Genomic DNA, 17,375 nt, shown 5'->3' with positions numbered 1-17,375 from the left:
TGTAATTTAAAACATTTGGGTATATTTTCACAGCCAGTGGGTAGTAAACAGAATTTGTCTGCAGGATCAACTGTCAAATGGCCGCAGTTGGGAGTTGGAAGTGAAAACAGTGTCTCTGCCTTCAAGAAAAACCTTAAGAGCAGATGTCTGTTTCTAAAACGCCAGTTTTAACACAAGTCTCAAGAGCAGGAGCTTAAAGTATCCAGATCTGATATGTCCATGTTTCACTGATGGTATGGGGTGTAGTACAGAAAGGTTGCCTGTAAAGAAAAACAAGGGATTAGGGAAAGGATTTCTATAACCAACTAAAACTCTAAATGAGACTCATGAGTTTAAGAGGGTACAGTGTTGAAATTAGGTTAAGGAGGTTCTTAATGGCTAACTAAATGTAAAATTGAGACATATGAGTGTCATTTTCACCAAAGTTTGAAAGAGTGTGATCTAGCACTATATAGAATATTTAAAGATTATCTTTTACTTGGTTTTAGTTGCTACTTCCCTCTGAAGAGCGTTTACTCACAGTCACTCGTATTCACACTTCTGTTCACAAATCTCACCGCTGTTAGATTGTTTTCTACAGACATTTTCATATTTAGTTTTTGGGATTGTATCGTAAAGATCCCATTGCACAACATCTCTCTAGAATCGGGTCATAAGCTCATTGTGCCAATTGTGTATTAACACTCCATGCACAGCCTCTGATCGCAGGCACCCAGCTGGTGTATCTGTTTCATTTTCGTCCTTATTTTATTTTGGTGTATTTCGTCATCTGTATTTAGAGTCTGAACCTGTTTTGACCTTAGTAAAGTTTTAATTTTTCCTTTGAAACTTCCTGACAATCCACATCAACCCGGGCAAAGAGAACTGAAAAGGTCTCTTGTTTTGATCTAAATAAACAGTAGTCAAAAGAGCTGTATGCTGCAGGGAGGTAAACAGATTAGCTTGGCCTTTTCATGGCTTATGCTAACTTCGTTGTCTTTCAGACAGCCGTTGTGTCTGTTGTCTTTTAGGCAAAACAGGTGGGAGAGGTTGAAAGTAGACTCCCTGAGATCCTTCACAAAGTGTTTTGAGCTCATAGCAATATCAATCTTCAAGCTTTGTCTGTCAGCTAGTGGATGATAAGCATCTCAGTTCGGCTTTCTGTCTCAGAGAAGGAAAATCACGCTGGCAGTGATCTGCAAAGTACGGCAATGGGGTGACCTTATCATGACGAGTGACCTTATCAAGATTGCCAGATCCAGCGGGTGGAGGCAGTCCCTCCGGGAGAAGTGTGGATGGATTTGTTATTACTGGACGGATATTTTGGGATGAACGGTGTCTCAGGACCTGGTTTTACTTCGGCAAGTATCTGTATGTCTTTTGTGGAGTTTTGGAGTAATAACGTGGTGCACTCATCAATCAACCAGATTGATTTGAGAAGTCAAGAAGAAGCTTTTATTACAAGAAGCTTCAACTATGCTATGGTTAGACACTCTGGATTCTCATTTAAATACTGAGCTCTACATACTGTATGTGTCCATTAGAAAATTGCAGACTTTATTACCGTCATTATTTTCTGTGATGTGCCTGACCCAATAATCCTGTACATTATTTTTGCCTAAACTCATATTTGTCAAAGCCTGGGGTACATTAAATATCTGCCGCTTGGAGAAGACAAAAGAAGGGTACAAAGATAGGCTGGAAGTTTACCAGCTATAGTGTTATAGATAACAATATACCATTGCTTTTTTTGCAGGTGATCAACAATGTCCATAAAACCTAAGTATGCAAGGTGCTCTAATACAAGGCTTGGTAAAATTGAAGAGGCTGCATTCATATAGATCTCCATAACTAATCACAGACAAACTTTTTTCTTGGCCTCTGTTCCACTTTTTTCCTTGTCATTCATCCTTGTACCCAGGTACCCAAGTACGAGAACACCCTTTCAATGGATTTACAATTGGGTGTGAGAAGTCCAAGGACTTTTTTTTTCTGAGCATTCAAAACCATTTGTAAACTTGACAGAGCGGTTTGTAACGACTTAAAATGCAATCTGAAACTCTTGCGCTGTTTATACCATGGAGGGAGTGTATGCATAAATAATAGTGTCATCTGCATACAATTGTAATCTTGCTTGAATGTCTACAGCTCTGGAAAAAATAAGAGACCACTGCAAAATAATCAGTTTCTTATGTTTTTTTTCTTCCATGTGCATGTATTGGTGAGATGAACAGTTTTGTTTCATTTTTTGTGAACTGCTGACAATATTTCTCCTAAATTCAAAATATCACTATTGTTATTTAGAGTGTATATTTAAAGGAAATGACCACACATCAAAATAACCAAAGATCATGCAGTATTTGCAGAGCTTTAATAACTCAAATAAAACACAATGCAAATAATTTGTAAACAAATTGTGTTAATTCTTTGGCTAAATAACATTAAGAAATCAGTATTTGGTGGAATAACCCCGATTTGCATGCGTTTTGGCTCCATGCTCTCCACCAGTTTTTCACATTGCTGTTGGGGAACTTTATACCACTATAAAAAGCAAACAGCTCAGCTTTGCTTGATGGTTTGTGACCATCCATCTTCCTCTTGATGACATTCCAGAGGTTTTCAAATCTGGAGATTCAAATCTGGTTCAAATCTGGAGATTGGGCAGTGGTCTCTTATTTTTTTCCAGAGCTATATATATATATATATATACATATATAAAAAACAATAGGTTGTAAAATGGAACCCTGGGGGACACCTTTAGTTATTTTAAGGAAAACAGGTTGGTGGCCTAAGTGATTTTTATTTAACTAGGGTTGTGATAAATTGTTATTGTTATTTAACCGAAAAAATCCAATATCAATAATAAACTTTTTGACCAATTTTCGATAATTAGCCTTTGTTCACAGTAAATACTACACATTTACACACAAGCTGTTGTGTCTGCTGTGGATAAGTCTTTCTCAGACATAATGATGGTACAGTACAGGTTATGTATCTGAAAGGTGACGTGTTTCGAAACCTGGAAGAAGAAGAAGAAGAAGAAAAAGAAGAAGAAGAAGAATTTTCTGTAATTTTGAAATGAGGGAACGAGAGGCTTGATGTAAAGCAGGACAGTGTTTATTGACATTTGCAAACGAAGACTGGAAACTCAACAAATCTTTTCTACTTCCATTTGAGAACGTATTATCCTGTTGATTGTACAGAGCGTCGAAGACTGCTAGCATAAACAAGCCTCTTCTGGTAGTCCGACGGTGAATCCCCTGCAGCAGTCGCTCGTATCTGCCTTTTCAGTGATTACTCCTTATAAGAGGAGTTCAAAAAGAAGCAAGGACGTCATGAAAGCAGTTTCGTATTTTGAAACACCGAGGTTCAGAAGTGCTTGATCCCGTTACACCTTGAAGCGTAACTGGTTGGTTGTGGAGTGTCTTTGTTGATAAAAAATGAAATGCGTCCAGAACCAGATCAAACCTGTTCTGAATTATATGTAGTGTTGAAACCTCAGATTAAAAGTCAGCTGGCTCTGTGGAGTTTACTTGCAATCAAACAAGTTTACTTTAATTCCTGAGGTCTAAAATACATTTCCTTAAACATTAATGAACAATATTAAAACAAATATCCTCCTAATATTTTTGACCCAGTGTGCAGTTTCATATCACTTCATATTTCAACATCAAACATAAAAACTGCTAATTTACCAGGGAGAAATTCAAGGATCTTAGCCAGATCTTAAAGTTTGGAAATGTAATGATAATTGTTTAATTCTAAGTGCAGAACATAAGCAGCTTCCCAAATTTTGCGTATGGAGTGTGACAGTGACAGAAGACTCAGATTAAAGATATAATGTAAAGTAATGGGCTCAGCAGTAATATCTGCCATCACCTTTAAGAGATAAGGATCCAAGCTGTTTAAACTTGAGCAGCTGGAATTCTCTTGACCTGTACACCCAGTTTTCACTGATCTGATCCACCAGTTGCATGTAAGTTTGATTGGAAGTCTGTTCTAACACACATGTTGAAATTATTTAGTGTTCAGCTACGATGGAATCGAATTTTAAGGCTTTATTTCATTTTTATGTAGCACCAAATATAGAACAAGTTAAAACTGTTATATTTTTCGGTTTCTTTCTATTTGAAATTCTCAAACTCAAAACTCAAAGGCAGTATGTGGTTTGTTCAGATAAATCTCAGTTAGAGCTCAGGTTTGACTGGTGCAGCAGGATACTGGGTTAAATGGTCAGATTTTACTGGACCTCAACACTCCAGGACTGGTGTCAGACAAGTGAGCTGTAAAGTTTAACACCTGGTTCATCACGTTCAAAGACAAGCACGAGCTGTATATCAGAACACTAGAGTAAAGGAGGTTTATGGCCGTGGAGGGGAGAAATTGGATTACTTAAAGGTCTCAATTTACTCCCAGTAATAAAGTGTTCTTCACACCATATTAGATCACATTGTCTGTTATAAGCACACTGAACAACACTCCACCGCTCGTCCGTCTGCAGACTCATTTCGCCGGTTCAAAGAGGAGTCTGGCTGACAGGCTTTGTCACGGTGGATTTTTGGTAAGGTTATGGAAACGTTCTCATTTAGACTAAATGAAAATCTCATCTTCAGCATGACACATCTACATCGCTCTCATCTCCCACTCCACAGCTCCCTTTAAAAAGATGAATCAGCTGCGAATAAAGGACGAAAACACAGAACCGAATAGAAAGGAGTATGAATGTTCACAGTAAAAGTACACAACGTTACATAGCTGATGGTTTTATGGCTTACGAGCTGGCAGCAAGCTGCTGAATCGGGAAGAGAGGGAGAGTAAAACACAAAAGAGGAAAGGAAAGGCCATGCGTGTAAAAGAGAGGGTTAGAGTCGAGAGAGGCGTCTGATTTATCTACAAAGACAGACTTTTGAATCCATGGTTCCCCTGGCTGAAGGGCTTCCAGTGACCTGAATTATCTCAGTAATTACAAGTCTGCACACAACCATAGAGAAGGAAAGCGGCGTCTGAGAGTTCAGACAACTTGCTCATAAAGCAAACTTTTTATTTTTTTTATGCCAGGCCTTAGGAAAGTTGATGGATGTACATATTGCGATGACTCAGTTGGCCCACCAAGGTCAAACAAACTTTCTCCAACCCATTATTTTCCTGCAGGTTTGCACTCTTTTCAGCCAGCTTGCCGTCGTGTAGTCTTTTCACGTGCTCTTTGTCTCTCTCTGTCTGGGTGAGGTGATGGGATTGTAACGTACGATGTGGCGGATCAGCTCAGTAGGAGAGGTGTACAAGCAGGAAGGGAAATCTGAGCAGCCTTGCGATTGCTGCAAATGACTTGATAAGCAGTCGATGCGCTCAGATTCTCAGGAGATTCAAGCTTCAATAATTCATCAAGATAAATAATTTGACTGGAAATTGAAGCATTTTTTTACACTCAGGAATAATTGGACTTGTAATGAGTTTAACATTGTATCTTTAAAGTCAGCACTTTTTAGAGATATTTTAGGAAGCAATCATTTTGCTTTTTGCCTTGTTTTCAGGACATGTTCAGCAGTGTGTTCAGTATGCTGAGTCATGACATTAATCTCACTCTGCTGCTGTGTGTGTGTGTGTGTGTGTGTGTTTGTGTGTGTTGAAAATGAAGGGGTCTTTGCTTGAAGGCTTAAATAGAAAAACAGCTTCATCAATATGAGATTTTAAACATGCAGGAAACCACATGAGCATGAAAGGAACACTATCTCCATGTCTTACCTTTCTCCTGTGTCCTGATACACTAAAGCACTCTTTCTCACTCAATTCAATTCAGTTCAGTTTTATTTCTGTTGCTCTTTTTACAAGGGACATTGTCACAAAACAGAAATCCAGATTTAAATATGAATTCTTTAATCTAGATTGAAAATCTCTATCCATTTTCCTCTTTCTCTTTCTATCTTTTTTTTTTGGATGATGTTTAGAATTACGGGTATCATTTGAGCTAATACGACACTGTACTCAACCTTAAAAGCAAGACTTTTGGCATTAAGGCTTGGCTTAATAAACAGTTAATAAACAATGAATTGTTATCAGTGGCAGTACAACATATTTTGAGGAAATGATCTCTGAATCACATTCATGATGCAAATCACATTTCTTGCAAATCACAAACCCTGAAATCCAGTCCAGTGACTCACTGCGTTGGCGTAAGCTGTGAAACGTAAGGCAGCTATAGTAGAGCGTTTGAAGAAAGCCTTTAAGTAGGCTAACCTGCTTCATTAGTGAGCTATTGGAAGGAACAGTGGTGAAAAAACAGCAGATATACAGAAATAGATGCTATTGTAACCAGTTTAACTTTAGTATAATCTCACATTCATTCTTAACCCTAATAGGTTTGGTCATTTCATGTCCAGAGCTATTTATTTTAGACACTGGAATAAGACTACAAATTTGCATTTTTGTGAAGGCATAACAGACACACAAAGGTGTTTATGAAGTAGTGGTGATCCAAGACTTGCTGAATATTAATGAAACGTTTACTCTACAATAATGTGCTTGCATAATACTCTGTTTAAACGGTCTAAGATTGATCTGTTTTGCTGATTAAAACACTGATCCCTAATTAAAACATCTCCGTCTGTTTGTCTTGCTCTCAGGTTGTTTCCAGCTATGTAACGCCTTCAGGCAGAACATGGAGATAGACCAGTGCCTGCTGGAGTCATTACCTCTGGGGCAGAGGCAGAGGCTGGTGCGCCGGATGCGCTGTGATCAGCTGCGTGCGTACTACGAGCGTGAACGGACCCTGCAGAAACAAAGCACACACAAACCTCTCAGCAGCCAGCGCAAGAAACACTCCATCACCTTCTCCCTGTCCGATATCCTCCAGGACGCCATCATACGCCACGATGATAAAGAGGGTGAGGTTTGAGGCACTGTGTTCTGAATCTTGAAAATAATGACGGTGTGTAGTCTATATAAAACATGATAAATGTCAGACATATTGAATGATACCTACAGTCTCTTGAATTTTTTTTTTTGGCTGCTTGTTCATGCAGCATTTGGGACCCATCTGTTTTCGTGTATTACAGTACATTCCAAGTTCAAGCTCAAGTGTCTACTATCCTGCAGATCTTATTATATTATTGTGTTTGTGTGTGGGTGTGTGCCTGCAAGGAATCCTCAGCTGGTGAAAAAAAGCAAAATTAATTTCTAGCAAGGCATGGAGACGCAGGCTCAGCCATTAGCCTCTGGGTATTAAGTCATTCTTCACACTGATTATAGCCAAGTCAAAGCTAATATTCTGTGTGTAGCAAGCAGGACTGGACAGCCACACACCCTTCCTGAGCGATGGAGCAGGAAAATTTCATTTAACCAACTCAGCTATTTCTGCCTGTGAGGTTGCAGGGTGGAGTCGAAGAGTTATTTTCAATCCTCTCAGGACATATACAGCTAAGAGGACTCTCATTTCTGACTTTACGGAGAATGATACCCTGTATCATTTGAGAATCCCATTAAGTACAAAAAAAAAAGCTTTATTTTCCTCTAGCACATTGAGCAAGTTAGAGGATTAGTCTAAAAGCCTTGCATAGCTAAGTTACCAACTGCAGGAACAACTGGCCGTGGGCATGTGCTAATGCAGCCCGTGAATCGTATTCGAGTCATCACAGGGTTATGCTTTTTGAATCCTTCTAATTGTGTAAGCTCTTTAAGGGTTCAATTACTAGTTTTCTTAATTGTCACCAAATTCCATTTGCTTGTCAGTTGAATATTACGGGCTTCATGTAATGTTTTTGCTGTGTTTTTGTGTTTTGAAAAGGAAATAGAAATCAGTGAATATTGATGAAGTAATGCCTAGTGGACAATCTGATACCTTTTGCGATATTGTCTCTATATGTACTACTGAGAATGAGACAGTCAAAGAGTACAACTGCGTTTCAGTTTGAAATAGATATGAAATTATATATTTTTTAAATATTGCTATAAAATGCTACAGCTGCCATGTGAGGATGTGGTAGCTTGTAGTGAAGGTGTTGGACTACTGGTCAGAAGGTTTTGAGTTCAAATCCCAGCACCACCAAGCTGCCATTGCTGGGCCCCTGAGCAAGGCCCTTAACCTTCAATTGCTCAGTTGTTTAAATGAGATAAATTATAAGTCGCTCTGGATAAGGTACATTTAAATTGCAATAAGGATGTTTAGAACTGCGGCTACTGTATCATCTTAGCTTGCTTGGAAAGTTTAATTCCTTGGACTATAATTTAATGAGCTAGGGTACATTATTCATACACAAGTGTGAATTAGTTAGAACATAACAGACATGAGGTAGAGTGTCTGAGCTAGAACATAGTATAGTATAGTTATAGCAATTCTAAACATTTATTCCCTCACCAGCCTCTCAGTTTTTTCTCTCTTTTGAACTTAATAAGTTAATAAAACCCTGCAGCATGTCTTGTTATCTGTCACAGTGCATAACATAACGGTTTTCATTGCTATGCGGCTGTCAGACATGGTCACCATGGACTCAAATTCCCAGCAGACACCAGCACTCCCACATTCTCAATCACCAGACTTTTGATCACATTCAACTCTTCCCTACTGCCTTTGACTGTTATTCGCCCTATTAAAGCACTGTGTGTTCTTTTGTTCACCTATGCTACATGTTTTCTGCTGTGACATTACTGTGTGATAATCACTGTTAATTCCCCCTTTTTTAATCTCTGCCTGTTTCTGCCCTGTTTGCTTTATTCAACCCTGGACTTACGGTTTGGACGTTTCATGTATGTTCCTGTTCCTCTTTTTTTCCTTCACATTCTTTCGAATTTTCCTAATTTTTCCTAATAATTCCTAATAAACCCAAAATCTTGTAAACTTTTAGTTTATTGTACAGCGTATCCACTGCTGTTTGCCACGTGCTCAGTTTATTCAGTGACATTACCGAGAAACTGTAAAGTTCAGAGAGCTCTGTCCTAAAGCTCTGTCCTCCGGTGGCAGAAAACTTCCTGACATTTACAAAGTGCTGATCCCTGAGTCTCCTTCCTTTAAATATTATGTACGGAAAGCTTTACTACCTCAACAATGAGACATTTTCTTTGTTAAATAACAGTCGGTTTTATTATTAGACTTGGAATATGTGTTGTGTCTCCCATATTACTCATTGTGAATGAGCTGTTACTATAGAAACGATAATGTATTGGAACCCTCTGATTTACACTGTGTCCAGATCAGAGCTGCTGAGTGAAGAAACGGATCATCACCTGATCTGATGATTTCTATGACTTCTATTCTAGGTTTCCTTTGTCTCCATCTTTCCAGCTTTTTCTTTCATTCTGTCATCTCCTTCTATCATTTGCACTGCTAGTGGTTTACCCAGCTGTCAGGACAAATCTGTGTCACATTTCCCAGCAGCCTTTGCAGGCCAGTGTATAAATGCCTCCCGTTGGCTACCGCCCGGGTTCAGCTGGTCCACCACACCAGCTGGTGTTCCTGTTGGAAACAAGGCACCTTTGGCTGGGGATGAATGGAAACTTTAGCCCACCTACTAAACACTAATTACCAATCTGGCAGTGCCCAGTGCTTTTGTTCTGGACTGTAGACTCTCTCAGGCAGAGAGACATGCTTAGTGTCTCGGGTAAATGCCTTTTGACCAGCCACTGGCTCTGCTTATTGATTTCTTATGGCTCTATGCCACCATTTAGGTTTCAGGCTTCCAAGTCAGTTGCTAAATAGATTCAGAAAGCATCAGTGTGAAATTGTGTCAAGACGATTTGTACACTTGTTAAAAAATAAGTAAGCAGGCGCCAGAGGTGTCTGTTGTGGGTTTATTAACCACTGAGTCATATTTTAATTTAGATTAACAATAAAACTAAAGTGGTTATCAGAATCTGCTAGATTTAAAGTTTCCGTGTTCCTAGTTTTTCTGTCCATAATTTCTTTCTGTAATGAAGCACTGTACACTGAAAATCTAACGCAGGCTCTGTTTGCGCTCGTCCTTCCCTAATCAGTGCGAACTCTTTGTGATGCTTTGGTGGTCACACATGTGGGCTGTGAGTTTTAAAAGATTTCAGGACGTCGGCAGCAGTAAAGGGATTGATATGTCTGTCTACAAGAGGATTTGTGGTGGTGTTTGATGTGGGTGATACAGGCAATGCCAAATCCACAGTGCCTGGATAAAAAGACTAGCTGATATGTTTTGTTTCAGCGAGGACTGCAGCTGGCTCCCCACACACACACACACACACACACACACACCACAGATCAGGAGAGACAAGGCTGAGAAACAAAGACGCTCCTTTTGTTCTTGTCTATTGGTCAGATATTTCCATCACAAATGAGTTTTTTTAAGGCAGTAATAAAAGGAAAGACATCAATCAAACTTTAGCCTGATTAGCAATAGATGTCTTTTTTCAATTTTGTTCTCTTTACATGTCTATTGTGTTTGAGCAGCTTGATTGTGTGAACTGAACAAGCAAATTTCATGTCCGGACAATTAGCAGAATTTGTAGTTGTCTGGCAGCCAAGCAAATTTAACAACCAGAGTAAGAACAACAACAATTAGAGCAACCCTAATAGTGTTGGTTTGGTATTTGGTACAGAGCATCTCCAAAACTGCAGCTCTTGTGGGGTGTTCCCGGTCTACAGCGGTCAGTATCTATCAAAAGTGCTCCAAGGAAGGAACAGTGGTGAACTGGCGACAGGGTCATGGGCGGCCAAGGCTCATTGATGTATGTGGGGAGTGAAGGCTGGCCCGTGTGGTCCAATCCAACAGACGAGCTACTGTTGCTCAAATTGCAGAAGAAGTTAATGCTGTGCACAGTGCACAGAATACACAGTGCATCTGAGTTTACTTTGGCAGCAAAAGGGGGATGTTATGTCTAGTCTGTGTATTTTCAAACGTTAGACACTTTGCAGTGTTGCGACTCACGAGTAGTAATAAAAAGATGGCGATAACCATATACTATACTCTTCTAATCCATTCATTTCAGTCTGTATTACTGTAATACACTGATCTAGCTAAATATCTCACATTACTTTAGCTACCACTTTTTGGCCTAGGCAGTTGCCAGGCAACCAAAACATGAGCAGAACATTGGAGATATTATGCACCTGATAATCTATCTAATAAATTTGATTTGTTTTGTTCACCTTGTATTAATTAAAGATTAAAATGTGTAAATAGTCCCATTAGACCTCAGGGTTGTTGATTGTGTGCTTTGCGTTGACATTTTGTGTGTGCCATTTTGTGTGGCTTACAAACAGATTATAGTAGAGATTAAAATAAAATATTTTTCCATCCTTAAGGATATAACACATGGTTGAAGTTGAAGTTATAACATCTTGAAGCACATTTCTCTCCTTTCCTCTAGGATATAATTGCAAATCTCTCGTGTGACCCAAGGTGCTGAATTTTAAGTGCTATACAAGGATGTGGACATTATAATGTTTTACAGAAACACTCACCTAGTCCACATTTCAGTCATTCGGCTGCTTTCCCGCCATCTATCCGGAATCAGACTCCATTTGACCGGTCTTTTCTCATCATAATCCGTCGCTGAATTTGGGCCAATCCAAAGCGTGGCAGTGAGACCAGCTTTGCTTTGGCTGTTAATGTTGAGTTGGATGTGGAATTGCAGACACCATGCTGCATGTGCAACTCTTTTTATCCCTCTCTCGTCCCTCAGTCTCTGTGTGTGTGATTGACTCTGTGTGCTGATTAAACCTTGTCACTGCTTCTCCCTCATCCATCAGGCAGAGATTAGAGGATAAGGCTTCCGTCTGGAGAAAATGCTGCATGTCTGGTGATGGTTGCGTCAAAAATTTTATCACAAAGGAGGGACCAAATACAAGTCACACTGTATGACCGAGATTGCTTATTTTTTTGCCTCAAACTCTCTCTTCACTCAAACGTAGGGCACTTCAATATTCTTCAGTTTATTTGTCTTCTATATTATTTTGTCTATGATGGTCTGTTATCCCATATGCCATATAGCACACACTCATATCTTTAACTTCAGCTGGCCAGTGAGAGAGTGTAGCCTGAGCAGCTGCTACTCTCAGAACGCTGGAATGTGAAAATCAATCTCAGCTCCATTGTTTTGTGCACACGTCTCCACCGCTGAAGTGAGGTGTGTTTGCTTCAGGTCTTATGCTGTTTATTGGGTTGGTATTGAATTTTTATGCAGTCTACCATTATAAATTTGATAATATCTACAGATATGAATAGACTTGAATACTTTAGTGAATGTTAGTAGGGTTTCGATTTCACCTCTTGTATAGAATAAAAAAAAAGAAGCTACCTTGATATAATCACAGCTCTCACGCTTTTATTTGCTAGTCTGAAAGTGGCACTGGTGGATCATCATCGTTATACATACAGTATTCATCTCACACTATGTTAATCTGGTGTATAATAAACAATTAGAAATGCAGTGTTACTGTGCTTAAGTACAATTTATGCTTATTATAACTAGAATCATCTGTTTACTTGAAGGTTATTGTGGTCTTGAAAGCGACAAACTATTTTGCTTATATGAATTATTATTATTATTTAGAGTTTAATATTAACCTTTTACTGCTTAGTCAATAGAAAACAACATTTTAGATCTGAAAAATCAATCTACCATTTCTACAAAACTACCATTTTAAACAGTGTTCTATTTCCTCTCACCAAAGTTATTAATAAGTTATTGGTTCTAATAATAATAATAATAATAATAATAATAATAATAATAATAAAAATAATAATAATTTAGTCTGTTAAATTCTCTTACTGTTTTTTAAAGAATTATAATGTGAATTATTTATACCTAGCTGAGGAAACTGTATTTAAAGCTATATTTTAATACACTACCTGAAGTAAATCATTATATGGTTTTGTTATATGACATTATATTGTTATATATGTGTCAGTAATATATGTATGGATGTGGTAGCTTAGTGGTTAAGAAATACTGATTGGAAGGTTGCAAGGTCGAATCCCAGGTCCACCAAGCTGCCACTGCTGGTCCCCTAAGTAAGGCTCTTAACCCTCAATTGCTAATGAGATAAAGTGTAAGGCGCTCTGGATAAGGGTGTCTGCCAGATGCCAGAAATGTAAATGTAGACACTGTTTGATGGCAAATGACATTAGCACCTGAGGTAACTGCTTCCTGAGAATTTAGGTAAAGCATGCAGTGTTGAAAGCTGTACACAGGCATCATTAATACTTATAAATGACTTTTGCACTGTGCATAAATAAAATGATAGATATATCTAACTGCTGAGGGAGTGAATAAAGTGTGCTAAAGGGATTCAGACTAGAATTTCACAGGTGCTTTTGGTAAATAAAAAAAAATATCAGACACTTTCCAATTTCTATTTAAATATTTTTTTTGGTGGTAGCTTTAATTTGTACTTGAGTAAACACCTTCCCTTGGACACATGCCACACCTTTTTGTGACCAACGTTTTTCCTAATTTTAGAACGGAAGTGAAAAAACTCAATCACTTGTATGGCACAGTATTCTCTATAAGAACCTTAGTAATTATTACACTCTCTGTCTGTTTAAGATCCGACTCCACCAATGTAGACACACCACACATTTTTACACATTGCTCAGAAATAACAACTACTATTTCTGGGACATGAAAAAACAAACAAACAAGAAAGTAAAGTGTGTGACATTTTGAAAAATACCACATATCTAATGGAATCTTTTTCTAAAGTTAAAAGTTTAGGTTTTAAATCCAGAGATCTGTAAAATGATTCCTAACCTATTGAAGGAAATAACTGCTTGTGTTAATTATTCTCTTCTAACTAATTCAAATGTTCTAATTCTTATCTCATCTCATTAGTGGTTTAATGCCTTCAGGGTTTGGAGGTTCAATTCCTGCCTCTGACTTCCTGTGTGTGCCGAGTCTGCATGTTCTCCCTGTGCTTCGGGGGTTTCCTCTGGGTACTCCGGTTTCCTTCACCAGACCAATGATATGTGTTGTAGGCTGACTGGCATCTCTAAATTGTTTGTAGATTGTGAATGGGTGTATGAGAGTGTGTGTGTGTGTGTGTGTGTGTGATTGTGCACTGTGCTTGGGTTGGCACACCGTCCTGCATGTCCTCTGCCTTGTGCCCCATGTCCCCTGGGATAGAATCCAGGCTCCCCACAACCCTGTGCAGGATAAGCTCTATATAAAATGGATAGATGGATGGACTTCACAACCATTTGCTAATGTTTTCTCTTCATCTATGACGTTCTGCGCTGCATTTGACTTCAAGTTTCACCATCTGTGTGGGAAAACCATTGCCAAGCATCATGTCTGCTATGTTACTATGGTATCTATCTCCGTTAATAGCTCTAAATGCTCCCACAGCAGCTCAGCTCTTTCACAATAATTAAAGAAGATTACATATTACGGTCTGCACAAGGCAGAGAAGCTAAAAGATTACAAACATCAGGCCTGGCCATGTCATTGATTGTTTCCAGCTTGTGTCTTGAAATCAGCATTGCTTTCAGTGGCAAACTGTATTGTATCAGATCCACATCAAAAGACATTGGAACTATTTACAGTGTTGTAAAAGGACACTATTTTGACAAGCTTTACAGAGGCTGTAAAATAGCACAAGTGCTTTCATTGTCTGTGGTACAGTGCCGCTTTCCTTCTGTAAGGATGTTTATTTGAAGCTAGAAACTTGCATGCGTCACTGCTGGAAATAGTCTACTCGAAGTGCAGCAGAGAACATATACAGGATAGATATAGGCCAAAGAAAATCACATGCGCATCCAAACTAACTGCTATCTGTAAGTTACCAAAAGCAGGCTCTGTTGAACGCTGCACATTAGCATGATTAGTGCTAAGTCCAGTGACTGATTTAGAAGTTTTGCACCAAAGTTGATAACTGACGGATTCCATGGCTTTAAAAAGTTAAGTTGCATCTTAAATTGCATGCACTACCATTTAGTAGTGTAAATAGTGTGAGTCGTGTGTTCACAATGAAAAGAAGAAGCAGAAGAACAAGTAGTGCACTTCAAATACCCAGGTGATGCACTTATTCACCCAAAAAACGAAGTGCGGAATGTTGGACACAACATTCCAACTGAACCTACTGAACTTACGCTTGTAGGTTTGCTTACGCAGCGGTAGAGGGGCGGGGCTACCAGATTCTGAATGAGAAAACATATTTAAGATGGCCGACATCATTGCAATGGACATGAGATCTCACAACTCTCTTTTAAAGAGCCCATGTTGTGTGATTTTATTTGTCAACATTTTAAAAATCACCGTATTCTGCTAAAGCTAGTGGCGACACATTACACGTGTACACATTGATGCCATTTCACCATTGACTGGGAAATTACTTATGTTTCCAATTAGTGAAAAAAAAATGTTAGATTTCCATTTGAAATGATATTACCCCTAGAGTATATAGTGCATAGTGTGTAGTACATCATTTAGGTCTGGGAAGTGGTATCTTAGTGGTTAAGGTTGGTACGATACTGCTTGGAAGGTTATGGGTTTGAATTACATCACCACCAAGCTGCCTCTGCTGGGCCCTTGATCAAGGCCCTTAACCCCTCAACTGCTCAGTTATATAAAGGAGATAAATATAAGTCGTTCTGGATGCCAACTAACTAGTGTTGTTGGTCAAAATGAACTGTTATAGTGAAAAAATACAGCTTTGCCCCTTTTGTTTTTTTGCTAAATTCAGTGTAGGCACTTTGGTTAATTCTGTTGAAGATGCTTAAATCTATGATATGCCACAAAACTCAAACTCAGAAGTCAAACTCATACTCATTTGCAGCAGTTTCTCATTAACGGTAAATTAACAGTTGGATCGTATTGGACTAGAGCTGGTATTATAACTGTAGATAAATTAAGTTACACTGACTTAGTAAACTATGAACATTACCATTATACATGAACAAGCAACACCACCTTTTAATACTCATTTGGACAGAAGGACTAAATGATTAGTAATGGTAGCATTTCATGTCCAGTGTGAGGACTGGTGATGTGCCTGGGTAGAACTATAATGGATTTAGAGTGTGCTCCTCTAGGCTGTTGATAAGAGGAGAGAATGGGATTGGAATCAGTCCTTCAGAGATGTGGGAGCACTCCAGTAGGTCTCTGCTCTATATGTGGTTCTGCCTGGCTGATTTCATTTCAAACCCTTTACTGGACTTATTCCTAGTATTCAGCTGTTCGAATTTTGCTCCTAGAGAAGAAAAAGTGTCGCTTTGCCTCCAAAGACTATTTTGAAAATGTGAAGCATTCGTGCTTGACTGAAATTCTAAGTGGTATACAATCAGGGTGCGAAAATGTGAAAACAACAGTTTCCTCTTTGGCAAGAATCGTCCGGATTTTGCATTAGAGACAAAATATTTTATTGTAGCGATTTCATGAAAGTAATGTTGGTGCAAATGAGAAGAGGAAATGATGATGGTGAAGAATCAGAGCTGGAGGAGAGAAAGAGACAGCTCTCAAGTGAAGTAGCAGATGTTTACATGTGCAAAGTCAGTTTTATGTAAATGATGTGGAATGATGTGATGGAGGATAAAGATGAAGAAAAAAGGAGAGAAAATGCTGTTCTATATACAGTACTGTCTCACTCTTACTATTCTCTGTCTTTCTTGTTCTTTCTGCTTGTTGTAATTTATAGAATAAGAGCCCCCAGAGACAGTGTTGGCTCTGAACCCTTCTGCAGAGTTCTCAGTGAGTGTAGTGCATTATCTAACGAGTACTTTCCCATTCGGATTTAAGCATGGATAACTTTTTTAAATCTAACAGTGATAGATAATATCTAACATCCCACATGCTCAGCTGAAGGGTCTTATGAAACACATATAAATGCTGAAACTGGTTTCTGGTTCCACGATAAATAGATCTTTGCACAGAATAAAAGGCTGGATGGAAACAATGTACCTGTCTTTTGGACGTTGTTAGATCACTGGGCTTTTATTCCTCCAACACAAGAACCTTTCTATTCCTTAAACTGCTTCCATTACAAGAGCTGTGCTAAGCGATACGTTTAAAATTTCCTTTTAGTGCAATGAGTCATCTATATGCAGCTTCCAGTAAGGACTGGGAAGGGAGAAGGTGTCACGGTTTTGGTTTGAACATCCTCTTCCCAACTCTGAGGGAAAACAGGCTTCAAAACAGACACTGGAAATGTGTACTGGTCCAAAATCTTCTCCCTGTCACCCTCTCACCCACTCCCCTACCCTCTCCTGCCCATCTTTTTCCCCCAGAGCAATCCAATTCAATTCAAGCAGGTTCTGCTCAGCTAAGCTTGTTGCACGTTCAGCAAGCGATGGCTCACATTCTCTACATCGTCTCTCTTAGCTTCTATTTTTTTCCCCTCAGCACATCACCTCTCGCTCACAGACTTTTTTTTCTTACTCACCTTTTGTATTTCTTTATCCATCTTCTTCTTCTCCTCCTTCTCAGCCCATCGTTCTCTTTTT

At 38.9% G+C, this 17,375-nt stretch overlaps 1 protein-coding gene across 3 annotated transcripts in view; it reads left to right on the top strand.

The window, feature by feature from the left end:
- myo16 (myosin XVI) overlaps positions 1 to 17,375 on the top strand; it is a 122,705-nt gene that overhangs the window by 18,620 nt on the left and 86,710 nt on the right. For all 3 annotated transcript variants that reach the window (XM_058393041.1, XM_058393040.1, XM_058393042.1), the window contains exon 2: positions 6,600 to 6,860. In XM_058393041.1, the coding sequence (XP_058249024.1) occupies positions 6,635 to 6,860 (226 nt within the window). In that variant the 5' untranslated portion in view covers positions 6,600 to 6,634. The remainder of the gene's footprint in view (positions 1 to 6,599; positions 6,861 to 17,375) is intronic.

Source organism: Hemibagrus wyckioides, linkage group LG06 (genome assembly GCF_019097595.1).
Source record: "Hemibagrus wyckioides isolate EC202008001 linkage group LG06, SWU_Hwy_1.0, whole genome shotgun sequence".
Classification (NCBI taxonomy): domain Eukaryota; kingdom Metazoa; phylum Chordata; class Actinopteri; order Siluriformes; family Bagridae; genus Hemibagrus; species Hemibagrus wyckioides.
Note: the sequence above shows the minus strand (reverse complement) of the source record. Positions and strands in the feature narration are given on the sequence as shown.